The sequence below is a fragment of the Peromyscus leucopus genome, chromosome 1 (genome assembly GCF_004664715.2).
Source record: "Peromyscus leucopus breed LL Stock chromosome 1, UCI_PerLeu_2.1, whole genome shotgun sequence".
NCBI lineage: Eukaryota > Metazoa > Chordata > Mammalia > Rodentia > Cricetidae > Peromyscus > Peromyscus leucopus.
Window position 1 is genome coordinate 54998093 of NC_051063.1, and position 27639 is coordinate 55025731.

Consider the following 27639-nt stretch of genomic DNA (forward strand, 5'->3'; position numbering starts at 1 on the left):
CCGCGGAACCTCTTAACGAGGCGCGCTGCTCCAGGCCAGCGCGCGCCCTTCTGCTCCGCGTGGTCGTTTCCATAGCTACAGACGCGCACTGGAGAAGGGGCGGGACCGGGGCGTGCGCGTCATTCCTAGCGCGACGCTCCGCCGCGCCTCCCGCCTTTCTGGTCTCAGGCCCTCCGCGCGCACGGCGACCGTTCCACCTGCGCGCCTTCGCGCTCGCCGCCCACCCCTGTCCGGTTCTGCGCCGGCGCGGGGCCCGCTAGGACGCGCGGGGGATTCGTGGGGCGCATGCGCAGTGCGCGGCCCGCCGCTCCGCTGTCGCCGGGCCGCCGCCGTTGCCGCCTCCCTACCGGCAAGTGCGAGGAGGAGCCGAGGGTCGCCGCCGCCGCGCCGCCGCCACCATGGGGGTAAGTGAGGCTGGAGAAGTAATGGGAAGTACACAGTTGCCCTTCATCCTCCGCGGCCTCATTGTTTCTTGAATCCCCTCACGTGACCCTGACCCCCTCCAGCCTCACGTAACCCCCGACCCCCACTTGACCAGAGCCTGTTGTAAGGGCCCCAGGGTTGAGCCTCGCCCAGGAATCCTCTTGGAGTCCCCTTCTCCCTTCCCCCTCCGCGCCCCGCGTCCCTCCTGCCCCTTCCTTCCTTTCTGACCCCCTTGTGGGTCTCCCCACACCCAAGCCCCTTTGCGTCCCTGAGGTTAGCCGCTTGCTCCTTGAGGTCACTCATCATCTGGCTGTCACGGTCCCCAGCGGTTTCCTGCAATCCAGACTTGTAGGAAACTGAGGCCGGGAGACCAGAAGGCGCACGGCCAAGGTCACACTGACAATGGCTTGGGCGCGGGACCCCATCCCGCGTCTCCGGAGCCCCAGTGGAAGCTGCTTCCCGCTGCTCAAGCCTCAGCCCAGCCTGTTCCGCTACACTCTTGAACCGTCGTTACCAGCTTCCTCTTGCTCCTGATAAAATGTAGTCTCCCTTCCCACAGAGGCCTGCCGGTTCAGCCCCTGGCTGCAGTTAAAGTGGGTCTTAGAAGGTTAGATTGTTCTTAGTCAAGTCACTGCAGGTGGCTTGCAACGGGGGAGGGGGTGGAGCCACCGGTGATGGCCCCGGCCAGGATGCATAGTAACCACCTGTTAAGCGATGGCAGTAAGAAGATGCATTTCCGTGTCCTTTCCTGGAATGTGCAGATGTAGGGTTGGGCAAAAACAGTCCCTCGTGTGTGAGTTCACGCTCCTAAAAACGCAACTGGCCCTTCCTGATCCTGGCTTATTAGGGTTCGGGTGGAATTTGCAGCACCTTCAGGGAGTCCTGACTTTGGAACCGGATGACTCAGTGGCAGCAGCCCCATCTTCAGGGCCAGCGGCATGACACTGCCCGTGATGAGGCCTTTCTTGATCGTATTCCCTGCGTCTGTGTGGTGCACATGACCCCCTCTTAGGATGGTGGTGAAAATTAAACAAGAGAATGGATGTAAATAGCCCGCTAGGCGCCTTAGAAGCCGAGGCTGCTGTTTTGCTTATACTCTCAAACTCACTTTAGTGATCTAGAATAGATTGGTGCTATTTTTATCCCCTTGGGTTTGTCTCTACTGTCACTAACCTAGTTTTTTTCTTTTTTCACAAACAAATCAGCTTATGAGATGAAAACAATCTAGCCTGTGTCAAAACACTTTTTGGGAATCCATGTCAAAACAAACCTTGGGGGTCTGGGGTTATAGAACTGTAGTAGTGTGTGCTTCGCATAGGTGAGGCCCTGAGTTCAATCTCCAGCATTGAAAAAAAAAATACTCCCAAAGCATTTGGCATCGTTCAGATAGTAATTTTTACTGCTGTTTACCTCATATAAAGAAAATCAAGCTTAGAGACCTTGGCATATTTTAGTATTACTAACGATTTGCCCAGAATCAGCCTTTGCAAAATAAGCCCTCAGCAAGAAGGGGAACGTGCCTCAGTTTCTCTACTTCCTCATTGGTGGCACTGAAGTAGTAGACCCAGACACACTGCAGACGTTGCTTCTTTTGGGTCCCACTCTATTGCTCATACTTTGGGGATGTGTCTCACAACAGCCTCCTTCCGAGTGTCTGCTGGCCTAAAAAGCAGCAGAGACTTGAATTGCCTCACTGGCTCAGACCTGGAGCCCTCCGATTACTCTCATCAGGCTCTGCCCTCATGCCCCCATTCCCACAGGAGGTAGTACCCTTGTTTCTTTACCCCAGGCTAAGTGAGAGCCACACCAGGTGGAGCACCTCTCCAAGGTTCTTTCTTTTTTCCCTTGAGACAGGGTTTCTCTCTGTACCCTTGACTGTCCTGGAACTCACTCTGTAGACGAGGCTGGCCTTGAACTCAGAGATCCTCCTGCCTCTGCCTCCCGAGTGCTGGGATTACAGACATGTGCCGTCGCCATCAGCTTCTCCAAGGTTCTTGTGCACCAGCTGTTACTCATCGTTTTGAATTATATGTTAGATCTCTCTCCCATCGCCAAAACCAGCTGGACAGAAGCATTGGCACCGAAATCTAAGTGATGTTAAATCTCTGGAAGCAGCCACTTGTGTGTGGTGTTTGTTGTTTTTTGCTTTGTTTTTTCTCATTTCTCTTCGTGATTCCTGGGCCTCTTAGAACTGTGTAGAGTTACTGCTTTAACCAGAGTAGTAAAGGGAGATCAGATCTGCAGCTACCCAGTGAAAGCAGTATTTATATAGCATAAACAGCTACATGGGATGTCGTGGGAGGGACTTACACTTTACAGTTCAAGCCTAAATTTGAATCTTGGATGTCCTGTTTGTGAGCACTGGGTGCATACACTGGTAAGTAAAGTAGATCCACTCCTGCCTGGTGGAGCTGAGTCCAAAGGAGGTTGGTAAGACCTCTCAGAACTCTGCTGGCTCTGACTTGAGTTAGTAGCCTCTCTAAGCCTCAGGTTTCTTGTCAGAGCTGAGCCGTCAAACACATGCTCTTTGGAAAAGCAGTGGCAGGGGCCTAGGTCTACTTAGCTGTGCATAGAGTGCCCGCCTACCATGCATGAAGTGCTGGCTTTGATCCTAGCACCATATACACTGGGTGAAGTGACAAGCCTGTGACTCCAGCACTCAGAAAGTAGAGGCAGGAGGAGCAGAAGTTCAGGGTCAGGTCAGCCTTGGCTACATAGCAAGTTAGGGACCAACCTGGGCTATAGGAGATCCTGTTCCTAGTGCCACCCCACCCCCCAAAAGCACTAGCAGAGTGTCCAACACTGGTGGTTCCTGTAAACAGACCATTTCTAAAGCTGGAGGTACAGCTCAGTGTAACGCAGCTCCTTGCCATGAACGAATGAGGGTGGGTCCTACACAGTTACAGTCAGAACGAGACTGTCTGATGTGCAGTACCATTTTATCTATATAGCAGCTTCATTCTATTGGTTGAGGAGACTGAGGTTTTGACAAATTAAATGACTACCAAAAAGGATTTTAGGTAACATGCCTAAAGTCACAGCTATCAAGTGAAAGAGCTGAGAATCAAATCCAGGTCTTGGGACTCAAAATCCCACTCTTTTTATTATATAAAGCTCCCTTGGGAAAGACACTTAACCGCATGAGCTTTACTGTTCACTGTGCTTATTTCCCATTTTAATTAGGCAAGGTTTCCCTCGTCCCTGCAGGACAGCCTTACCTCCACAAGGCTGCAGTGAAGCTAATTGGAACAGTGGGAGACCACTCTAACTGGTGCTTGCTGGGGCTGAGGGAGAGCCCCTGCCCGTGTGGCCCAGCCTGCTACAGCCTGCCTCCACCCTCTCTGTGCTGGCAGCCAAGTGCTGAAGGGGTCTTTTCATTATCTCAGTCTTTGGTGGCAGCCTTGGGCCTCAATTTGAGGGTTGCCTGGCTCACCAGTCAGCCTGCATAACAAGTCTTAGGAACTACGGATGTTCCTGTGTTCAGAAATGAGGTGCTGTGGAGGGAACCCGGGTTTCATGCTTTTAGGGGCCTGGGAGTCACACTTGCCCTCTAGCACCTTTACTCCCGCCCCACACTGTGTTTGACAATCTGTTGGCTTGGCAGGGTGGAGAAGGGCCTTCTCTGTGCTGTGAAGGTGAAGGTATGTTGCATCCCAGTCTCCCTGGAGATGTTCAGGTGGTCATTCAGGGTGGTAGGTGGGGCATAGCCTGGTCTGATTGATGGGAAGCTCACACCCCTAGTACTCCATGGTGAAGCTTTGGAGACTTTTATCTGTCCTTTTCCTTTTCCTTGTTCCTGCCTTAGCATGGAGGTAGGGCGTGAGGTGGCACCATTGAAAATCCATTCCCAGATAGATAGGCATCAAGAAACGAGGTGCTGAGTGGTTGCCTGAGAGCACCTGAGGCCTCCAGCTTTATCTCTGCAGGATATGATGAGAAGGTCTTTGTTTGGTGACTGAGTTGAAGGCTAGATGTGCTTCTGCCCCTGGGAGACAGGTGGCCTGCTGCACAGACACTGTGTCTGTGGCCTGGCCCCTTACTGCCTGGGGAACTGTGCATGAATCACGTTCCCTTGAGCCTCAGTTTCTTAATGGGTAAAGGTAAGTGATGGCTTCCACTCTGAGCCTTGAACCATGTATTTGTGAAAGTGTTTTGTTAACCAATTTCAGTGTTGTCCTGAAGCCCAGATTCCCAGAGGAAAAATGATTACTTTAAAGCCTGTCTGGGAGAGGGACCACTTCTGTTCCCTTTGGCATGTCTGTGAAGACAGCCTCGGGTTGGGGGTGTAGCTAAGTGTTAGATCACTGGCCTGACATGCACAAGGCCCTGAGTTCCACCCCCAGCACCTTGAAGGCAAAATTCTGCTCTACTCTCTTTATATGCCTTTCTCAGTGGAGGTGAGACATGAGAGCTAGCCTGGCTCCTGGCGTACTACTGGGAAGTAGTAGATGGTGCTGGCACTTTGGCTGGCATTTTGCCTGCCAGAAGAATCTTAGGAGTTCTGTGTCTAATTCTTTTACCTTCTGGTTGCTAAGCAAGAGTTAAGCAATGTTGTTCCTTAGAACAACCAGGCTGAAGTTATGCTTTGGAACTTGCCCAGCTGTTTAACAGCTGGTTTTCAATTCATGTGAATGTGGATTGTTTAGTGCCCTGTCCTAGGGCCAGGCAGTGCCATGGTCACATTGGCATTGATGTTGTTTGACCTCTTTCCAGTGAGCTGTAGGAGAGGTAGGGCTGGAGTCAGGAGACGGGTTGCCAGGTCCTCCCTGGAAGTGAACAAGAGCTGTCGATGAGCACATTCCTGTAGCCCTAGTCGTGAAGCACCAGGCAGGTATCGGAAGCCTTGCTCTCAGACGAGGGCAGGAGGCTCTTTTTGTTCTAGGATCTGGCAGGGAAAGAGGAGCAAGCACCTTTGATGAGAAGCTGGGGCCATGGCTTACACCTATAATCCTAGACTTGGGAGGCTGAGGCAGGACGATTACTGTTGAGTTGGAGGCCTGCCTGAGCTACAGTGTGAGACCACCCTCTTCCCCTGCTCCCCTCCATGGAGGAGGGGTCTTGAGAAAGCCCACATTAGCCTTCAAACAGGGTCTGGTGAAGATGCAGATAAGGACAGCTTGCCTTTGCTCGGTCCCTGCTATCAAGTCCCTGCAGCTTGGTCTTGCTGACCATGTGACACCTTGCCCTGAGGTGAACCCATGAGGCCTTCAGTCCAGCTTTGTCATCAGCAGGTGCGTGGTGTGCCTGCCACTTGCTGGCCTTCGCTGGGCAGAGCTTCCAGGAGTGACTCTGTACTGTGTCTTGAAGCCAGTGTGCCCTGGCCCTCATGTGCATATGATCCTGAGTCTACAGGGCTGTGTCTCTTGGAGTCAGAAGATATAAAGGGACAGTGGCTGGGGCCACCTCACATCCCAGAAAGCTCCCCTAAATGTTCCTGAAAGTGATGCTTCCTCCTTAGGAATATGCTGGGCCAACAGGCTGCAGGATGGTCGTCACTCCCCAGGATCACACAGCTGGATGAGTGCTCTTCCTGGAAGGAAGCTGAGGAGTCTAATGATCCCTACCTCTCCACTTTGACCTCAGGACCATGAGGGAACAGTGTTCCCTGCTGGGCCACACACCCAGGTTTCCTGTTGCAGGGCCAGGTCAATGGGTACAAGGCCCCTTGGGTTCCTCTGGGGGCTTAGCCACAGCCCTTCTAGTGGTGGTGTTTTCCTTGTTGGCAGAGAAAGTCGAGCAAGGCCAAGGAGAAGAAGCAGAAGCGGTTGGAGGAGCGAGCAGCCATGGATGCTGTCTGTGCGAAAGTGGATGCTGCCAACAGGGTAACTCTCCTCAGTTCCACCCTCAACTTCAGCTTGGTTTTTTTGTTTGACTTCTTGGCGCCATCCAGTGGCAGATCTGTGGCACTGTACACACCAGCCTATGCTCAGGCAGAGTTAGGAGGAGGGCCTGTGGTTGGCTCAGATTGGGGGTGTGTGTGTGTGAAGAGGCTATAGGTCTTTCTGATATGGAACTCGGGAAGATTTTTTGCTAGTTTGCTTTTGGGTGAGGAAATCTCCCTCATGAGACAGAGCACATGTTGTTCTTAACCCTTCCTTTTTTCAGAGGTTCCTGGCTACCCATGGGTGCTGTGAGCTCTGCTTTACCCAAGGCTTCAGAAGCCTGGTCCTAGGGCTGCAGTCAGAGAAGCAGCAGCTGGGAATCAGCTCCTGGGGGTCTGGGACCTTTCAGTCTGAGCAAAGGGTTTGGCCTTGGTGGCCTTCCTGCCTCATGCGATACTTCACATTGCTTTTTTCCTAATTTTGTTGAGGGTGGGTGCACATGAGTGTGGGTGTCCATGGGGGGCAGAGGCTTTAAAGTCCCCTGGGGCTGGAGTTACTGGAAGTTGTAAGCTGCCCTATATGGGTGTTAGGAAATGAACTCAGGCCCTCTGGAAGTGCAGTAAGCACTCTTAACCCCTGAGCCATCTCTCCAGCCCATTGGGTCACTTTTTATTAATCTCCATCTTGGTAGAGAGCTGTGCCTCTGAAGGATACCCTTCAAGGCCGTGCTTTTCTATGGGGTGATGGACAGGTTATAGTTAGTTGGCAGTCTTGTTCTGAAGCACTCAAGCAGATCGCCCGCCTCTTTCCTGGGGTGGCTAGCTACACGGGCAGGCAGTGTGCACGGCTGGTGGTGTCCGTTCTCTTCCACCACCAGGGTCTTCCTTCATCTCTGTCTGCTTTCTCTCCACAGCTTGGAGACCCTCTGGAGGCGTTCCCAGTCTTCAAGAAGTATGACCGCAATGGGTGAGTTGTGCTGAGCATTCCTAATAATTATTTCCTGGGGGTCCCTGGGCGTTCACTCCTCCAGAGTTTTGCATGTTTTCCTCCATTATGAAAAAGCAACAACTGGCTGGTACCTTCTATTGGTTTTGTCTCCCAGTTAAAATGATGTAGGAATTGGTAGGTGTGCAAAGATTGTGTGTCATTGAGGTTGCACAGGTGAGGACTGATAGCCCTTTAGGACTTACAATTTTCTCTGTTCAAAGAATCAGGTAAAGTCAGACGGTGGTGGTGGTGGTGGTGGTGGTGCACGCCTTTAATCCTAGCACTTGGGAGACAGACGCAGGTAGATTTCTGAGTTCAAGGCCAGCCTGGTCTACAGAGCTAGGTCTACAGAGAAACCCTGTCTCAAAAAAACAAAACAACAAAAAAAAAAGAATAAGATGAAACTTGGAAACTTGTTGGCCTACTGTCGCATTTTATGATTGGGAAATTGAGGCTCCCAAAGTTTGAATGAGGTTTCTGAATCTATGGAGTATGCCCTCACATCCGAAGGAGCTTTTAATTCCCAATTAAGTGTTTTTTCCTTGAGTATACAGTATCTAATCACCTAGCCTGTCTTACCTCAGTTTCATAATGGTTCTAAAAACTTGGCTTGGAGAGGCAAAAGGATCATGAGTTTGAGGATCAGCCTAGGCTATACAGTAAGACACTGAAAACAAAGAGCGAAAGAGAAGAAAGAAAAAGATTGGGGTCTAATGGTCCCTTCCTTCCTTAGGAGGAGTTAGAAGGGTTAGGTCCAAAGCTCTGGTCCATGGAGCCTGCCCATGGTAGCTATGGCTGCTGTGACTGCTGTTCCAGCTGACATTTGGTTCTGGGTTGCAGACTCTTCCCTCCCTCTTCCTGAGTGGTGTGTTTGCACTGGGCTGTGGCTTGCTTCAGGAAGGTCAGAGGTTACAGTTTCTCTGTTATGGTGAAGAGTGGCTGGACTTTGCATTATGCCACTGGAATAAGCCCACTCATGCACCGGAAGCCTTGGTTTCTTACCTGTCAAATAGGGTAATGCTAGAATGTAGGAGGTGTGCTAAGATGAGCTAATACCCAGGTAGAAAGTAAACAAGGAAGAGAGGGACAGTTGTGGAGATTGCAGAAGCCCTGTGGCCTTTTATAGCTATGTGGCAATCATGAATCAATTCACTTACTCTTACGTCTTCCCATCTGGGATCTGACATGACAGTTCTTGTAGCAGCTTTGTTATCCATTTCTGGGAAGTCATGGCATGGTTTAGGGATCGCTTCTGTGATTTTTCTTAGTGTTTTCACGTGCTGGGCTTCTATTGACTTGCAGAAATCTGAACCTGCTCTGAAGCAGGCCACACCCGTTTTGGTGCCTTGTTTTTTCATATGGTTCCTGTAGCTGTGATCTTTCTTCGACATGCTTGTGACAGCACTTGAGAAGCTTCCCATGAGTTTGAGGCTTGCATACTGATTCAAGGCCAGCCTGAACTTCATGGAGAGACCCTGGCTCATAAAACCAAAAAAATAAAAGAATGCAGATCACAGTGGGCTGGACTTTGGGTATTTTCTAGTCAACAGGTACAGAGCTGGATTTGGGTGGTTCTAACATGTCGGTTCTTGTGAAGAAAGGCTCTTCCAAGGCAGGAGGTTAAGATCTTGCCAGTCAGCAGAGACGGCCGTGGATTTCAGTGGGAACTTCCATTGTGAAGATTGTGTCAAAGGCTTCTGAGAGATGCTGATGTGGGAGTTTTTAAAGGCTTAATTTTAGATGGGAGTGCCTATCACTTTAGTATTTGGGAGGCTAAAACAAGACTCATGAGTCCAAAGTTAGTCTGAGGTACATAGTGAGACCCTGTATCTAAAAAAAAAAAAGAAAGACTGCTTGGGGGTGATGGTGCATTCCTTTAATCTGGGTACTCAGGAGGCAGAGGCAGGCTAATTGCTTGAGTTCAAGGCCAGCCTGGTCTATATAGTAAATTTCAGGACAGCCAGAGCTACACAGAGGAAGCCTGTTTCCAAACAAACAGAAAGGTTGATGAGGTGGTTCTGCAGGTGAGTGCGTGCCACACAAACCTGAGGACCTGATTTGATCCCCAGATAGCCCATCGTAGAAGAAGAAAACCTGCTTCCAAAGTTGACCTCTGACCCCTGTGTGAGTCTTCACTCATAGGTACCACACATACACTCAAACCTTTTTTGTGTGTTTCAAGACAGGGTCTCACTATGTTGCCTCAGGTTGGCCAGGAACTAGCTTGCTATGTAGACCAAACTGATTCGGACTGTCAGATCTGTCTGTCTCTGCCTCCTGAATGCTGAGACTAAAGGTGTCCCCCCCCAACACTCAGTGTGAAATAATTAAATATTTGTTTCATTTTATTTTAAATTGTATGTATGTATGTTGGTGTGTGCAAGTGTCACGAGATCGGGGTATCAGATTGACTCTGGAGCTCCAGTTACAAGCCATTGTGAATGGCCTGATGTGGGTGCTGGGTGCCAAACTCAGGTCTTGGAAGAGCAGCAACTGATCTTCTTTTGTTTTTTCTTCTGTAAAAGCTTGAGTTTTCAGACTAGTTCTCCTCCATCTCATTGGAAAGAGAGACCTTAGTGCCTAGAGCAGTGGTTTATATACTGTTCCGCCTGTGTAACCAGCTCTCAGTCCCCACTGGGTGTCATGGGGAAGAGGCCAGTGGGACTGGGCTGGGGGAGGGGTCTTCTAGAAAGGCCAGGTCACTCGGCTGCTGTGGAGGAGTGACAGGTAGCTAAGAGAGACCTGGTCCTGTGAGAGCCCAGTGGGAGGAGGGCAGAGACAGAGTTAGCAGAACTAGTGTTTACAGACAGCGGGGGAGCAGAGTGATCCTGGTAATGACTACGAGTGGAGACTGAGCAGGCAGGGGAAGCAGAGAGGTAGCCAAGAGGAGAGCATTGGCCGAGTGAGTCTGATAAAGACTCTACAGGTGAGGCAGGGATGGGCCCTGAGGCAGGGTGGTGGCTTTGCCCGGTAGGGTGTCTGAGACTGGCCTGCCCCCCTATTCTTCCAGGGAGGAATAGCAGTGTCCTGGTGAGAACCCTAGGCCTGATGCCTCCCTGTCTGCTTCTCAGGTTGAATGTCTCCATTGAATGTAAACGAGTGTCTGGACTGGAGCCAGCCACTGTGGACTGGGCCTTCGACCTCACCAAAACCAACATGCAGACCATGTAAGCATGGCCCCCGAGGGCAGCCCAGCACCCTGTTGGCTTTCCTCCAAGGCCCCATCCTGATTGCCCCCCTCCTCAGGTATGAGCAAAGCGAGTGGGGCTGGAAGGACCGAGAGAAACGGGAGGAGATGACTGATGACCGAGCCTGGTACCTCATTGCGTGGGAAAACAGTTCCGTCCCAGTTGCCTTCTCTCACTTCCGATTTGATGTGGAGTGCGGGGATGAAGTCCTATACTGGTAGGAACCGAGACTTACCGTGGGCAGAGGGGAGGAGACAAGTGGCAGAGCCCTCTGAGCCTGTCTGCAGGCTCCTGCTGTGGACCTGGACCCTCTCTCTGGCGCTGTCCTGTACACTCACTCCTCCGCTTTCTTTGTTAGCTACGAAGTGCAGTTGGAAAGCAAGGTACGGCGGAAAGGCCTAGGGAAGTTCCTCATTCAGATCCTGCAGCTCATGGCCAACAGGTAAGGGCTGCTGCACAGCTAGGGGAGGAAGCCACTGATCTGGGCTTTCTTGGAGGAAAGGGGCATCTAGTCCCTGTCAGAAGGCTGGCCTGCTTGGCTGTGGCTCCAGGTTAGAGGCAGATGGGGCAGACCCCTGACACTGGGGCACTCTGACCAACCTGCAGACCTCTGCAGGCTGGAGGAGGGACAGAGAGGAGGCCTGACCTTAGTCTCTGTTCTGTGTTGTTTTGTTGATGTGCTATGTTGTTGTTGTTGCTGGAGACAGGGTTTTTCTGTGTAACCCTGGCTCTCCTGGAACTCACAGAGATCCCCCTGCCTCTGCCTCCCAAGTACTGGGGTTAAAGGCGTGCGCCACTAACACTGGCTTCCAACTTGTTTTTTATTTTGATATGGGGTATGGGTGTTTTTCCTGTGTGTATGTGTGTGCACCGTGTTTGTGCTTGGTGCCTTTGAAGGCCTGGGGAGGGCATCGGATTCCTTAGAACTAGGGTTGCAGATGGCTATGCATTGCTGTGTCAGGGCTGAAGATTAAACCCCAGGTCCTCTGCGAGAACAACCAGTGTTCCTAACCCCTGAGATGTTCCTCCAAACCTTGTGTGTGTGTGTGTGTGTGTGTGTTTAAGATATATCTTGGGGGGGCTGGAGAGATGGCTCAGAGGTTCAGAGGTTAAGAGCACTGGCTGCTCTTCCAGAGGTCCTGAGTTCAATTCCCAGCAACCACATGGTGGCTCACAACCCTCTCTAGTGGGATCTGATGCCCTCTTCTGGCATAAAGACATACATGCAGCTAGAGTACTCATACATTTAAAAATCAAACAAACAAATATATATTTTATTTTACATATCTTTGTGTGTATATGCATGTCTGCCATGTGAGTGCAGTGCCTGAAGAGGCCAGAAGGGTATGGAATACTCTAGATCTTGAGTTGCAGGAGGGTGGGTGTGAGCCACCCTGCGGCTGGAAAATGAACTCTGGTCCTCTGGAAGAGCGGAAGTGTTCTTCACTGCTGAGCCATCTCTCTAGCCCCTTGATTCTGTTTCTGAAAGATGCTCACTCTGCTCTCTTTCAGCACACAGATGAAGAAGGTGATGTTAACTGTATTTAAACACAATCATGGCGCCTATCAGTTCTTCCGAGAGGCACTGCAGTAAGGAGCAAGGCTCTGGTGTGGTCCTGGGTGGTTAGGGTACTCCCTCTGCTGCTTCCCAAGCGCCTGCTTGTCCTCTCCCCGATCTGTCGGTGGTCTGGGGATTGGGGTTTGTGAGATGGTGTGCCAGTGTCCTTTGACTTGGTCCCTGTGCCTGCTCCAGAGGTCACAGAAGTGCTGTAGACGTTGGCAGCTCGGGAGCAAAGCCAGCAGCCAACACTTGTCCTGTCTGTGTTGCAGGTTTGAAATTGATGACTCTTCCCCTAGCATGTCTGGTTGCTGTGGGGAGGACTGCTCCTACGAGATACTGAGCCGGAGGACCAAGTTTGGGGACAGTCAGCATTCCCACACAGGCGGGCACTGTGGTGGCTGTTGCCACTGAACTCCCAGAACCACTTGCAAGTGAAGTCACTCTCCTTAGGCCTGTCCTCTTCCCTGGTCTTAAGCCACTTGCCAGGTACCCCTGGAGCTGTGGGTGTCTTAGCCCTGCATGAGCCAGCGTACCCTGGGGAGCAGTGACCCCTGCTGCCTTTCCACCCCCTCCTGGAAAAGCAGAGTTCTAGGAGGGGACACAGGGAGAGGGTGCTGTGAGAAGGATGATCGCTTGGCCACTGAGCCCATCCTTGTTCAGTGGCTGCCTCCTTGATTAGCTCTTGGGCCCCTAAAATGGAAGGTTCCCCACTTGTCTGCAGCTGGATTCCTGACAGGGCCCCACACCATGCTCCATATGGACAATTGGAATGTTTATACCCACCTTTGTGAAAGACCTGGAGTCTTCTGGTCCCCAGAAAGGATTGGATGCAGATCTGGGTACACACAGCCCTTGGATATTTTTACTCTGGGAACCAAGTACTCTCCTGGAGACCATGTAGCTCTTTGATGCCAAGATGCAGGGGTTCGTGCCGTGTTCTCATAGAGCCACAGGGTGGAGTCTCGGGACCAGCCAACTTCAGGGGGAGACTGTGTCTCATCACTGTCAGTATGGCAGGAAGACCAGGAAGAGCTGTCTGTCAGTCTCTTCCGTTTGCCGAAGGGATGCGGCATCTCTGGGCCTTTGGATTTTGCTGCATTTCTCCTGATCTTGACTCAGCCTTTTTACTCAAGAAGGAAGTCACAGTCCTGCCTGTTCTCACCTCTGACTTCAGCCCAGATACCTCTGTTCTTAGTCTCAAGGGGAGTAACATCAGGGAACCCCTCTTCTTCCCCAGAAGGACCATTTCCTCCTCCTCTTGGTGCTGATAGCTCTCTGGAGGGGTTCCCCCCCAGTCTGAGGAGCCCCAGCCAGCAGCAGGCCCTTTGCCTGTTTCCCCTAGCCCTGGCCCTCACTGCCTCAGTGAGGCACTTGTGCCACTGTCCTGGCCCCGCTGGGATACATCAGGAATGCCTTTCAGTGGCTCACAGCTGCTTTTCTGTTACTGGTGTCACCCTACAGTGGCAGGCCGGAGCCAGAAGGCCTTCCTCTTCATAGGATGAAGAGATGCAGGCTTAGAACTTGAACTCATCCTGACCTCTGGGCCATGTTCTTCCAAGGAAGCAAAACCAAATCCTCACCTAGGAACACACACCTGCCACTTCCCTGTTGCTGCCCTGGGGTCTGCCTTGGGCATGGCAGAGAGCTTACCTTTGATTGCTCTGAGACTCTTGCTGACCTCAGAGTCTGCTCACCCCTGCCTGCCTGCCTGGCTGTCCTGGCAAATCTCCCCACAGCAGTCGCCTCTCAACAAGATCCATGCTTGCGTGGTAGCCTGGGCATGGAGGGACCTTTTTGCCATGACCTGCCCTCTTTTGAGCATCCCTTGCTGTTCTTAGCCCTGTCAGCCTCGCCTTGGAGAGGGCCTTGCAGCTTTACACTGGAATAGGTCTACCGTTGCCTGGCCTACTAGATTCTGGGGCTATACCCCTGGTGAGAGTTGAAGCTGCCCAGAGGGGATTGGTAGGCTCCTTCCAAGAATCATGAAACATGGACATGCTTGGAAGAGTTATTCCTGATCCTCGTCTATCTTAGATCATGAATTTCTGATACCTCCCACTTAGGGGGACCAAAAGGAACCCCCAGTATAAGCCCCATGTGAGGTTAGTTGAGTGTCTTGTCTCCAGTCACTGGACACCTGGCACCGGGGCTCTCATGGTGCGTAGTGCCTGCCCTGCTCCTCACCCTCTGCAGGCCACATCCCAAAGGGCCCTTCAGGATCTCACTGGACCAGAGGGATGGTGGCCAAGACCAGCAGATCTGTGGGCGTTGAGCCCAGTGATTATCAGGCATATTTCATCTTCCACCCCTCCTCATGATTTTGAGAAACAGAAGGTCTAGCCTGCTGTACCAGGCTCTTTTGGTTTTTGTTCAGGACATGTTAAAATGTTTTTAAAGGTTTTTGTTTTGTTTAGTAAACCTATCCCATTTCAGGTTATTTTTGTTGCTGTTGAATGTGTATGGTTCTTTTTAACACTTTCTGGAGGTTTTTTTTTTTTGTCGTCTTAGCAGAAAGTTGGAAGATAAATTTCTTGTTTTATATATTTTTTCCTAGAACTTATCACTGGAATCAAAGGGGGAAAAACTCTCTATCAGTTTTATTTGTACGTCATTAATAAAAGACACTTTGTTCAGATACTGGGATGGTATCCAGATGCTGGGTGCCATGGGCAGTGGGCGTCAGGCATTGGCTTTGGGAGGCACATGGTTGTACCAACCCCACGCCCTTCCTGAAAAGGAGCCTTGGGCAAGTGGAGCCCAAGTGCATGTGTTTGTACCATTTCCCAGAAGTTGCAGGGTGAGGTCGGGGATGTTCAGAATACTGTCTGCTTGGCATCCTGGAGCAGGCACTGAGCCAGGCACTGTGACTCTGGACATCAACACCCAGACATGAATTCAGTCCCCTGTGTGAGTTGAAGGATGAATTTTGTCCCTGTGTTTACTGCAATACTCAAGAGTATTCCTCATCAGTCTTCAACAAGGACTCTGAAGTCTCTCTTCAGACAAAAAGACCCAAAGAATGGGTCAGACCTCTGCAGCATGACTGGTAGAGTTGCGTGCTTGTTACCTAGGCTGGGCTCCTGCCAGGTACAGGCTCAGAGGCAGGAGGTGGTCCAGGGAACTGGAGCTCAGAAAAACTTCCTCTGGACAGAAGAGGGACTGTCTTCATACCCTTGGTCAGGTGTGGTGGTAGGTGAAAAAGTGTCACTGAGGTCCCTGACAGATCTGGAGTCCACACTAAGGGTCCAGAGGATACTAGGTACACCTCACACCAGGGGAAGGGTATGGCCAGGGTCCAGCTCACACTGAAGAGAACTGTAGTGCCTGCCCTGTGATTGCTCCCAAAGCTGGAAGCACTGTTCCATGTGAGGATGGTGATTTTTATCACCATTACAGGCCTGAAGGGGTTAACTGTCAGGGTCCCCTGCTTCCAAGTCCCAGATGGCTGCACTAGCATCTTGAGGCTTTTGGATCCTAGGGTGCCAGCCAGACAGCTGTGCCTGCAGGGGCAGGAGCAGACACTGTTGGCCCCTCTACATTGACACCTCATCGCCCCACCCAATAGCTGTGCTCCAGGGAGAGCAAACACCTCCAGGGCCCTGAGACACTGTCCCTTGCCCCACTCTGCCCTGTTTGCCTGCTTAGGTTCCTAGACCAACTCTTCCTAACAGTGAGCCAAAACCTGTCCTCCACCTTCTGGATTTTGCCAGGCTATTGTTTGGCCCCATATTGGGTATATCCTGAAACCATCCTGGTGTCTCCTGCTGTCACTGCCTAGGGAGTCAGTTTCCTGCGGATGTAGGAAGGCCCAGCTACCTTCATCTTCAGTGAGAGCCACAGAGTAGGATTCTAAAGACCAATCCAGCTCTTCCGGCCAGCTTCCTGCAAGCACCCCTCCTACTAGCCCTAGGGTTCAGTGTCTGTACCTTTCAACATGCTGAGGAGAGTTCAGGCTAAGAAGACTGCAGAGCCAGCCTTGAGTTCCTTAGCAGCTCCAGGTCAGGTGCTTTGGGAGGTGGCTGAGGGCAGGAAGAGCAAAGGCACTTTTCAGTGACATTGGTCTCAGCATTTGCTGGGCCTGTGCCTTTTATAAACTGCAGTAAAGGACGCCTGGTGAGTCTCCAGACTGTCCAGTGATATCTTGGACCGGCTGAGATGGCCACTAGTCGTTCTGGTCAATGTCTATCCACCAGACATGCAGAGTAGAGGTATGAAGTGGATATCAGAGCTAGGGACCAGACCCCCTGCCCATTCTCAAGGCCTGCCATCTCTTCCTAGTGTCCTGTACAGGGAAGGGGGTGTGGTAGAAACAGCTTGGGCCCTTGAACCAGAGGCAGGATCTCAGGTAAGGGCCTTTTAACCCTTGCCACGGTGTAGAAGGGCCCAGCAGCATCTTGTTGGGCAATCACAGGTAAGGAATGGTGCTCCTTATCCTTGCAGGCTGCACAAACTACCCAGAGTACTAGAGGGTAAGAGAGTTTAAATGAGAACGTGCCCCATAGACTCGGAAATTTGAATACTTGGTTCCCAGTTGGTGGTGCTGTTTGGTACATTTAGGAGGTGTGGCCTGGCTGAAGGATTGTGTCATGGGGGCAGGCTTTGAGCTTTTGAGCTTTCAAAGCCAGGCACCGTTCTAATTTCTGGCTCTCTTCTGTGTGCTTGGGGATCAAGATGTAAGCTCAGCTTCTTGCTCCAGCCACCATGCCTCTGCATGCTACTCTACATCATGGCTTTTTTTTCTCTTCTTTCTTTTGAGACAGGGTTTCTCTGTGTAGCTTTTGGAGCCTGTCCTGGATCTCACTCTGTAGACCAGGCTGGCCTTGAACTCACAGGAATCTACCTGCCTCTGCTTCCTGAGTGCTGGGATTAAAGGCGAGTGCCACCACCGCCCGGCCCATCATGGCCATCATGGCTTTTAACCCTCTGGAACAGTAAGTCCAAATAAACTCAGTCTTAAGTTACCTTGGTCATGGTGTTTTAGCACAGCTAGGAAAGTAATACAGGGATTTCTGTAGCTGGACATGGCTCATGCCTGAGATCCCAGCACTCAGGGAGGCTGAAGCAGGAAGACTACCACAAGTCTGAGACCAGCCTTGGCTGCGCGGGGAGTTCCAGGCCAATCAGGACTGCAAGAGAGATCCTGTATTAAACAAAACAATAACTAACAATGACAAAGCCTAATGTGGTGTGTATTCCTGTCATCCACCCCAGCACTCGGGTGACAGAGGCAGAAGGATTGCTGTAAACTGGATGCTAGCTTAGTTGTCCACATAGTAAGACCTTGTCTCAAAAACTTCAAAAAAGCAGCAGCTGGGCATGGTGGTGCATGCCTTTTAATCCCAGGGAGGCAAAGACAGGTAGAGCTCTGAGTTCAAGGCCAGCCTGGTCTACAAATCGAGTTCCAGGACAGTTAGGACTGTTATACAGAGAAACTACGTCTCAAAAAACAAAAACAAGCCAGGCATGGGTGGCGCATGCCTTTAATCCCAGCACTCAGGAGGCAGAGGCAGGTGGATCCCTGTGAGTTCAAGGCCAGCCTGGTCTACAGAGTAAGTTCCAGGACAGGCACCAAAACTACACAGGAAACCCTGTCTTGAAAAAACAAAAGAATTTCAAAAAAACAAAAGGATACCCATCCAAAGTCCCTATTTGGTTGGAAACTTGATAGTCAAGGATGACCTTGAATTTCTGATTCTCCTGCGTCTGCCTCCCAAATGCTGGGATGACAAGGTCGGACCACCAAGTCAGGTTGATACAGTGCTGGGGAACAACCCAGGGCTGCCTTTGTGCGTGCTGTGCAGTCCTCTAACTTGAGCTGTAGTCCCAGTTCCTTGTCTTCAATCAAGGGTAAAACTGTAGACTCAAGGTGGTTATCAGTGTTATTTGAGACACCTCTCACTAGGTAGCTTTTCTGGTCTAGAACTCCTTCTGTAGACCAGGCTGGCCTCGAACTCAGAGATCTGCCTGTCTCTGCCGTCTAAGTATTGGGGTTAAAGGCGTGCGCCACCACACTAGCAGGTTATTTTTAGCTCTTCTTTTGAGGTAGACTCTCATGCTGGGATTATGCACGCACTGCCTGCCTTCTTACACAGGCGCTGGGAATCTGAACTCGGTCTTCACATGTAATTACTGAGCTATCTTTCCTCATCCTATTTACTTACTTTTGGGTAGCGGGCAGTCTGTCCTGGAACTTGAGGCAGTCTTTCTGGCTTGGTCTCATTTGCAAGGACTATAGTCATACGCCAGCACTGGGCCTTGCAGTCTGTGCTTTTACGCCTGGATTTTTCCTCCATACAATGCTCATGAGACCCTTTTTGAGATAGCAGGGTCTCACTCTGTAGACCAGACTGGCCTTTTACTCACAGAGATCCACCTGCCTCTGCTTCCTGAGTACTGGGATTAAAGGCGTGCACTATTGTGCCTGTTCTTTTTAAAAAACAAAAACAAAACTGTGTGTGGGTGTTTTGCCTACATGTATATCTGTACACAGTGTGTATGCAGTGCTCACAGAAGCCAGAAGAGGACGTCAGATCCTCTGGAACTGGAGTTACAGACACTTGTGAGCTGCTATGTGGGTGATGGAAATTGAACCTGGGTCCTCTGGAGGAGCAGCCAGTGCTCTCAACCACTGAGCCCTCTGTCTTAGGGTTTCTATTGCTGTGAAGAGACACCACATCTGGGCAGTAGTGGCACATGCCTTTAATCCCAGCATCCAGGAGGCAAAGGCAGGCAGATCTCTATGAGTTCAAGGCCAGCCTGGTCTACAGAGTGAGTTCCAGGAAAAGTTCCAAAGCTACACAGAAAAACCCTGTCTTGAAAAAAACAAAAAGAGACACCATGACCATGGCAACTCTACTAAAGGAAAACATTTAATGAAGGTGGCAGCTTCCGAGGTTCAGTCCATTATCATCACCATGGGAGTGTGGCAGTAGCATACCAGCAGACTGGTCCTGGAGGAGGAGCTGAGAGTCCTACATCTTGCAGGCAACAGGAAGTGGTCTAAGACACTGGGCAGTTTCTTGAGCATATGTGAGACCTCAAAGCCTGCCTACACAGTGACACACTTCCTCCAACAAGACCACACTACTTCAACAAGGCCACATCCTAATAGTGCCACTCCTATGAGATTATGGGGGCCAATTACATTCAAACTACCACATTCTTTCAAGCCCTTTTATCACTGGGGACTGAACCCTAAATATTGTGCATTTTAGGTAAGTGCTGTACCACTAATCTAAGCCCCGGAACTTTTTAGGGTATGTTATATACACAGATATGTGTGGGTACACATACTTGTGTACACACAGGTAGAGGTCAGAGGAAGGGAGACAAGATCCCTCACTGGGGCCTGGAGAGATGGCTCAGAGGTTAAGAGCACTAGCTGCTCTTCCAGAGGTCCTAATTCAGTTCCCAGCAGCTACTTGGTAGCTCACAGCCATCTATAATAAGATCTGGTGCCCTCTTCTGGTGGACAGGCATACATGCAGTCAGAACACTATATACATAATAAAAAAAATCTTAAAAAAAAAATCCCTCACTGAACAATATACTTTCCATTTTTACTAGGCTGCCTGTGTGTCTATCCTCCTAGCACTAGGCTTATGGGTGGGTACATGTGGCTATGCCTGGCTTTTTATTTTACATTTTATTTATTTATTTATTTATTTATTTATTTATTTATTTATTTATTGTGTGTGTGTGTGTGTGTGTGTGTGTGTGTGTGTCGAGGAACAACTTTTAGGAGTTTATTTTTTTTCTTTTGCTGTGGGTTCTGGAGATCAAAATAGGTCGTTGGGTTTAGTGGTGTCTTTATAGCCTCACTAGCCTTAGTTGTTTTTGTTTGTTTGTTTGTTTTTAGTGTAAATCCTAGGGACTTGAACTCAGGTCTTGTTTCCACAAGACTTCTTACCCATTGAGCCATTTCCCAAGCCCCCCTCTTTATTTTTTATTTTTTAATTTTCATTTCAAGACAGTCTAAATTGCACAGGCAGGCATTGAACTTGTGATCCTCTTACCTCTGCTTCTTGAAGAGCTGAGAGTACAGGCTGATGCCACCAAGGTCTGGTTTATACAGCGCCAAATCTGTACATTCCTCCTCATAGGTTTTCTGATTCATTTTTCTCTCTCTCGCCATCCCTGCTCTCCGTAGATTTTGCAAGGGGGAATACAGAAGACAGAAATGCTGGAACTGCTTTAGCAGAAGGTCTGGGGCAAGCTCTGGTACTCCTCTCTTACTCTCTGATGGGGGACAAGCCTTGTCACAGGGGCCCGAGGACACCACGGCTCTGCTCACACCTAGACATTATTCTCTTGTTTCCTAGAACCCAAGAAGACAACAGGAATGTCCTTGCCCTATCATCTTCCCGGGCCACAGCAGCTCCAACTGTGTCCCTAGGGACGGGGTGAGAATTTCAGAATTATCTATCCTAGGCTGTTTGCCGGGGCCCAGAGAAAAAGAAAGGCAGGGGTGGCTAGTAACTGAGGACTAGTAACCTACCAGGTTAATTTAGGACCGGGACACGTCCAGAGGAGGCCTGAGACACAGCCTGCCCTCCAAGACACCTGGTCCCTTGTCGCTTTTCTTTTCTTTCACTACCCTACCACATCATCCCAGGAGCTCCGGGTTCCCGTCTCTCCCCGGTGCTGCCATCCCTGCCACAGCCTTTGATGCTACTGACCTTGAATGTAGAATGAACTTCTGAAGTTGGGGTTGGTGGTGGATGCCTATAACCCCAGCACTCGGGAGGTTGAGGCAGGGAGAGTACCAGAGCAAAGGCAGCCTGGGCCACAGAGCCAGGTCTGGCCTCAGCATATCAGACAACAAACAAGCAAACAAATAAAAGAAAACCTCGATCTCCAGGGCTTGGATTGTAGTTCACTCGGTCAAATTTTTGCCTAATGTGCACAAATCCCTGGGTTTGACACTCAGCACTGCATAAACTGGGCATGACATCCCAACAGTCAGGAGATGGTGGCAGGAAGATCAGAAGTTCAGGGTTATCCTGTAGGACCTAGGGGTTCAAGCCAGGGATACATAAGACCCTGTTTAAAGAGACAAACCCCTCTGAAGCTCCAGAGACTCCTTTCTCTCTGCAGCAGCTAGTATACAGTTCAAAGTGCGGCCTCAGGCTACAGACCTGCCCTGGAATCCTGCTTGGCAGCCTCTTGGCTGCACATCTTGGGCAGCCTGTTTCCCTGTTGGTGAAACATCACAGAAACACTAGCAGCTCCCTTCCTGGCACAGTGAGGAAGACAATCGAGATGTGCAGCTGGGGCCTGGCTCTAAGGCTTGCCCTATGCCCTTTTCTGCCTTGCATTTTACCTCCTTGAATACAATACATTCTTCCAGTGTCAGAGGATTGTCAGGCCACTGGGAGACAGTGTGGGTGGCCAGACAGCCTCTGCCCTCAGGTACTTGCCCAGACTTTGGATAGAGACCCACCCTGTGGCAGGCTAGTGTTCCCATGACTGCTGCAGGATGTGGAGGAGGCAAAGGTGTGGAGTGGTCAGCAGAAGGTTTCCTGAAGCAGTGTCATCCAAAGACACTGCCTGATAGATGGCAGGTTTTGTTTATTTATTTATTTTGATACAGGGTCTGTGTAGCCCTGGTTGTCCTGGAACTCACTATGTAGAACAGGATGGCCTTGAACTCACAGAGATCTGCCTGCCTCTGCCCCTCTGAGTGCTGGAATTAAAGGTATACACCACCAGGACCTGTAATATATGGCTGTTTTATTTTCACTATAGCTTTAAATGTTTGCTTATTGTGGGCTGGAGAGATGGCCACTCTTCTGGAAGACCCAAGTTCAGTTCCCAGCACCCATATGACAGCTCATAACTGTAACTCCAGTTCTAGGGGCTCCAACACCCTCACACAGACATACATGCAGGGAAAACACCAATGCACACAAAATAAATAAATCATCTAAAAAAGATTTCTTATTGTTATATTTTTCTTCTAAAGGATGAGAAACCTGTCTGCCTTGTTCATCACAGTGTCTGGCACACCAATGGGCTAATGCATATTTGCTGAGTAAAGAAGGCTATGTTAGTATGTGGAGGCTAGGACAGGGAGCTGGCATGATGATGAGGGCAACAGAAAAGGTGTTTTAGGTAGAATACAAAGAGTAAAAAAGCCGAAGCCTGGAGAGGTGGAGGAGGGACCCAGACACAGTGACAGAAATATGGAACATCGAGAAGTGAAGCAGAAAGGCAATCTCCATGACTGGGGACGTGACTAGGAAGCAAAGGGGGAACCACTTTGGTCAGGGGTGTGTCTAGTAAAGCAAGAAGGAAGGAAGGAGGGAGGGAAAGGGACGGAGGAAAAAACAAAGGCAGTGGGGAGACAGATGGATAAAGAGGGAGCTGGCCATGGCGCCACATACCTGTAATGGAGACAGCCTTTAATGGGCTACAGGAAACTTAAACAACTATGTCCCCAACAGACACACAGGAAGGAGCCAGAAGCTGAGAACCGTTGACAGTTACAGGAAACTAGTACCTGAGAGGTAACAGTAAGTAAAAGAGAGTGGTCTTCGGCTGAGTGGTTAAGAGCACTCTGCTTTTGCAGAGGACCCGTTCAGTTCAGTTCCCGACACATGACTGCTCACCATTGCCTATAACTTCAGTTCCAAAGGACCCACCACCCTCTTCTGGCCTCTGTGCACTCTGCATGCACGTGGTGCACAGATGTACATACAAACAAAAAGGTTATACACACAAAATAAAAATAAATAATAGATGTTTTGTACGTGTGTGTGTGTGTGTGTGTGTGTGTGTGTGTGTGAGTGTGTGTGTGTGTGTTTAAAGAGATAGGATTTCTCTGTGCAGTCCTGGCTGTCCAGGAACTGATTCTGTAGACCAGATTGGCCTCAAGCACAGGGATCCGTTTGCCTCTGCCTCCTGGGTGCTGGGATTAAAGGCGTGTGCCAGCACCACCTGGCTACTAACAATGTTTTTAAAAGTAGAGGGAACTAGTTAGAGGCTGGAGTCACCAGCTCAGGCCCAGCAGACAGGATATTAAATAGTGTCTGAATGGGAGGAGGAGTCGAGCATGCAGTTAGCCTTCTCGACTGCGTGTGCAGGTGGGACGAAAGCTGTCTCATTTCCCCTCCCATCTGCGGTAGGATGGTGTCGATTGGATGGTGTCGACTGGATGGTGTCGATTGGCTGTTTTGAGGAGCGCGCCAGAAACAGCCCAGGCGGACGAAGGACGCGTCGTGACGTCATTTCCGAGCTCGTTCCGTGCGGCCGCGTCCATCGCCGGAACTTCCGGCTGGTGAGGTCGTCTTCCTGACCTTGGACTCCCGCTGGTCCTTGTCCAGTCGTTCCGCGCCGTCATGTCTGCCCTGACGCCGCTGCTGCTGAGGGGCCTGACCGGCTCGGCCCGGCGGCTCATGGTGCCGCGCGCTCAGATCCACTCGAAGCCGCCGCGGGAGCAGCTCGGGGTCCTGGTGAGCGGGACGGACAGGGTGCTGGGGCGGCCTGCAGCTCTGGCTCGGGCCTGTCTGCAGGGCGTGGAGGGGACAGGTTGCTTGGATGCTCTTAAGCCCTAGCTAGGACTTTCCCCCAGTCCCTGGATCTCAGGTCAGCCCATCAGACTCTGCTTGGCTGTTTACTCGCTGCTCAGCCTCTAAGCCAGTTTACCTTTCCATTTTTTTGGTGGGGAATGCCTGATAACTGGCAGCGACGGTAATGGTTGTTGCCGCATTTTTTTTTTTTTTTTTTAAGGAGGGGTGCAGGAGACCCACTAGGTCTTTGGGATTATCAGAAATGTAGGATAGCTGTTTTCACTTTTTAAACGTTTTTTTTAAATTGAGACGGGGTCTCATGTAGCCCAGGCTGGCCTCGAACTTGTAGTCATATTTGACCTTGAACTGATAATCCTGTCTGCATCTTTTTAGTGCTGGGATTACAGGCATGTACCACCACTTTTGGTTTATGTGGTGCTGGAGATCAAACCCAGGACTTTCTTAAAAGCTACATCCCTGTCCAGGCCCCTTCCTTTTTTTTTTTGGAGCTTTTCTATTCTAAGTGAGAGCGGTCCTGAATCCAGGCAGCTGGTCACTGAATTAGGCCTAGAACCAAAGCGTTGCCACCGAGGAAACAGTAACAATCAAGTCATGCCTGTCTGTAGTCCCAGGTACTGGGGAGGTTGAGGCAGGAAGACCAAGCTCAGGAATTCAGGTCAATTAGGGCAACATAATGAGACTTTGTCTCAAGACAAGGGCCTGGGAGCTGGAGAGGTAGGTGGCTCAGCACTTAAGAGCATGATTTCCCAAGATTGAAGCTTGGGTCCTGGCAACCATGTATCAAGCCGGATGCTTGTAACTCCAGCTCCAAGGGAACTGACACCCTCTCCTGGCCTCTGTGAAAGTATAGGCGCACATACCTGTGCTCAGGCCCCCCCCAACACACCACAAATGCAGATAAAACAAATCTTTAAAAGTTATGAAAAAACACTCAGGCAGTGATGGCCCACGCCTTTAGTCCTAGCGCCCATGAGGCAGAGGCAGGTGAATCTCTGAGTTCGAGGCTATCCTGGTCTTCCAAGTGAGTTCCGGGACAGCCAGAGCTACATAGAGAATCCCTGTCTTGAAACAACAATCGAAAAGAAAAGAAACAAGAAAGAAAATATACAAACAACAAGGGCCTTGGGAAATGGCTTATTTGGTAAAAATACTTGCCTCACAAGCATGAGGATTTGAATTTGGACACCCAGCTGGTTAAACAGCATCTAGTCTTTAACCTCAGCGCTGCTAGGGGCAGAGGCAGGGAACTCCCTGGAGCCCACTGTTAGCTTGTCTAGCCAGATCAGCGAGTTCCAGGTTCAGTCTCAAAAAAATGAAAGTTAGAAGAAGAGCAGTTATGGGAGATGCTAGACGTCAAGCTCTCCTCCACCACAAATGGGCACATCAAAAACAGCACACACAGGGGCTGAGAGACGGCTCAGAGGGTAAGAGCACTGACTGCTCTTCCAGAGGTAATGAGTTCAATTCCCAGCAACCACATGGTGGCTCACAACCATCTGTAATGAGATCTGGTGCCCTCTTCTGGCCCGCGGGGATACATGCAGACAGAGCACTGTATACATAAGAAATAAATAAATCTTTAAAAAAAAAAACCACACACACACCCCTCAGTAGGCATGGTGGCACAACTAGGGTTTGGGCAGAAGCATCTCAAGTTCAAGGTCAAGCCTGGGGTGCATAGTAAGAGTCTAGCCTGTGCATCACCCCTTTATATCAAGGCTGAGCATGGGCTTGGTCTGAAACAATGTCCCTCCTTAGAGTCTCCCTGTGTCTCTGTCTGTCCCTCCCTCACATATGCTGAGGATTGAACTCAGGCCCAGGTTGCTTTCTTTAGTGTGGGTCTGCTGGACTTTCCTTAGTCTGTCTTCCCTAGGGGCTTTCCCATGCCTAAGGACCAAAACTTGGGTGTACCTAAGAATTGTTGCCCTGAGGGATCCTTATCTCCTGTGTTCTATGTAGGATGTCACCGTTGGGCTCACTTCCTGCTTCATCTGTTGCCTCCTGCCCGCGGGCTGGGTCCTGTCACACCTGGAGAGCTACAAGAAGCGGGAGTGAAGGGAGCTGGTCCCTCATCCTGTGACTAGACCACTCTGGCCAGCCCATCTTGATCATGTTTCCTGCATTCCTGGCCGGCCTCCCCTCCGATCATGCTATTCAATTCCAGTCACCTCTTCTGCAATCATGACCGTTCAATGTCTCCATGATGACAGCTGGGACCACAAATACTGCTTCTGCTTGTCAGGTCCCCCTTGTAACAATAAAGTCTTATTTAAACCTTGCCTCAGAAATACATTGTGCCCTCCTGCCCTGGGCTCCTGCCTACACCCAGGAACTGAGGATGGTGTTGGATTGGGGTCTCTGGAGGGACGCCTTGGCTGGGGCAGGCCCCAGTGCTGAGGTGGCTTAGGTGGATATCAGCTGCACTTCACTTATTTAAATGGCTCTCAGCTTCTGGAAAACACCTTTGTTACTGAGCACCCCACCCTGTTGCTTATCCCTTCCAGTTCCCTTGCCTGTACCAAGTTCATCGGCTCCCTGTAAGTGCATGTGTGCATGCACAGGGCTCCATCTTTAAGGCCAGCTCTGTAGCTGTGATCCTTTGTCAAGTGTCTTTCATGAGCAGCACCTTGCAAGTAGTGGGTGTAGTGGAGCCCAAGGCATTTTATGCTGGGCGTTGCTACCCCTTTCTGTCAAGTTCAGGGCCTCTTTCAGCCACTCTAAATGCTCATCAGCTGAGTGGTCTTCCTTGTACCTCCTCAGTATTTTCAGGAGGAGCCTGGGGGAGGGGTAAGGGGAGCTGGAGACACATGGCCTCTCTAGCCATGTGGTGCAGAGGAAGCGGCACCTACCGAGCTGGAATCCTGTCGGGATCTGGGAGGAGCAGCACTGTGGCCCCCTCAACCCCCCAGAGGGTGAAATGGCTTTACCTCACTTTTCATGCTTTGCTCAATGACTTGGTTGACTTCCAGATAGACACAGGGACAGTATTCCCTGTGGACCTGGGGCTAGAACAGTGGACAGAAATGGCAGGTGAGAGCTGAGGGCTGTAGTTCTAGACCCTGGATGTCGGAACATACCATTCTGGTGCCCTTCTGAAGGCTTGTTTTCTGAAAGCTTCAGGTGGAGCTGGCTCCCCTCCATCCCCTTTACTCCTGGCTTTTCAGCATGGTGTTTGGTGATGCCTATACACCCAAGGATGCTTCCCTAAGGGTAGGAAAGGATTCCCTGCCTCCTGAGGGGCTATTGCTCTCAACACAAACCAACTTTGGTGTCTTCAGGTTGAAGGGATTATGGACCAGCTGCCTGAACCTGTTGCCAAAGTAGGCAGAGAGGGCTACAAGGTGGGCACAACTTGGGGCATTGGTCAGGAGGGGCATGCTACTGCTGGATCTCAAGGGCCCAGTGTGGTGGCCCATACCTGTAGTCCTAGCACTTGGAGGCTGAGGCTGGAGGATCCTGATTTCCAGGCCAACCTAGGCTACATAGTAAGAATACTATCTCTCTCTCTCTTTTTTTTTTTTTTTTTTTTTTTTTTTTTTTTTTTTGAGATGGGGTTTTCCTGTGTCCTGGAACTCATTTTGTAGATGAGGCTGGCTGTGAACTCAGAGAGATCTACTGCCTCTGCCATCCAAGTGCTTGGATTAAAGGCAAATACTGACACCTGCCCAGCAAAGACACTATCTCTTAAAATGACAACAACGGGCTGGAGAGATGGCTCAGAGGTTAAGAGCACTGCTTGTTCTTCCAGAGGTCCTGAGTTCAATTCCCAGCAACCACATGGTGGCTCACAACCATCTGTAATGGCGCCCTCTTCTGTATACATGATAAATAAATAAATCTTTAAAAAAAAAAATGACAACAACAACAAAAAAGCCCACTGAATAAATGGATAAAAATGAAGGGATGACCTCAAAAGTCTTGGCCAAGTGGTCCCATAGCTGTGCCTGCCTTCACACTGTCAATCACACTGACAGCCCTTCCTGTTCACAGCAGTTCAGGGTGGGGTGAAAGCTGGCTGTCAATCAGCTTCCTCACCGTAGAAGTGATGGAGGTGGGTAGGGTGGCAGGGGCCCTCCTTGCCAAGCCTCTGCGGCCAGAAGAGTTTCGGCTGCACGGACCTGTTCTGT

The 27639-nt window shown here is 50.5% G+C and overlaps 2 protein-coding genes across 2 annotated transcripts; both read left to right on the forward strand.

Moving 5' to 3' along the window:
- Nucleotides 1-313: 313 nt before the first annotated feature.
- Nucleotides 314-14616, forward strand: Naa40 (N-alpha-acetyltransferase 40, NatD catalytic subunit). Its single transcript, XM_037207697.1, has 8 exons — nt 314-404; nt 6150-6245; nt 7159-7211; nt 10304-10399; nt 10479-10637; nt 10779-10862; nt 11933-12010; nt 12251-14616. Exons 1-8 carry the CDS (start codon nt 399-401, stop codon nt 12390-12392), a joined length of 714 nt encoding a protein of 237 aa, XP_037063592.1. The 5' UTR covers nt 314-398; the 3' UTR covers nt 12393-14616.
- An 8609-nt stretch (nt 14617-23225) lies between these two features.
- LOC114680703 (cytochrome c oxidase subunit 8A, mitochondrial) lies at nt 23226-25791 on the forward strand. Its single transcript, XM_028853755.2, has 2 exons — nt 23226-23434; nt 25472-25791. The coding sequence occupies exons 1-2, from the start codon at nt 23321-23323 to the stop codon at nt 25565-25567; spliced, it is 210 nt and encodes a 69-aa protein (XP_028709588.1). The 5' UTR covers nt 23226-23320; the 3' UTR covers nt 25568-25791.
- Nucleotides 25792-27639: the final 1848 nt, after the last annotated feature.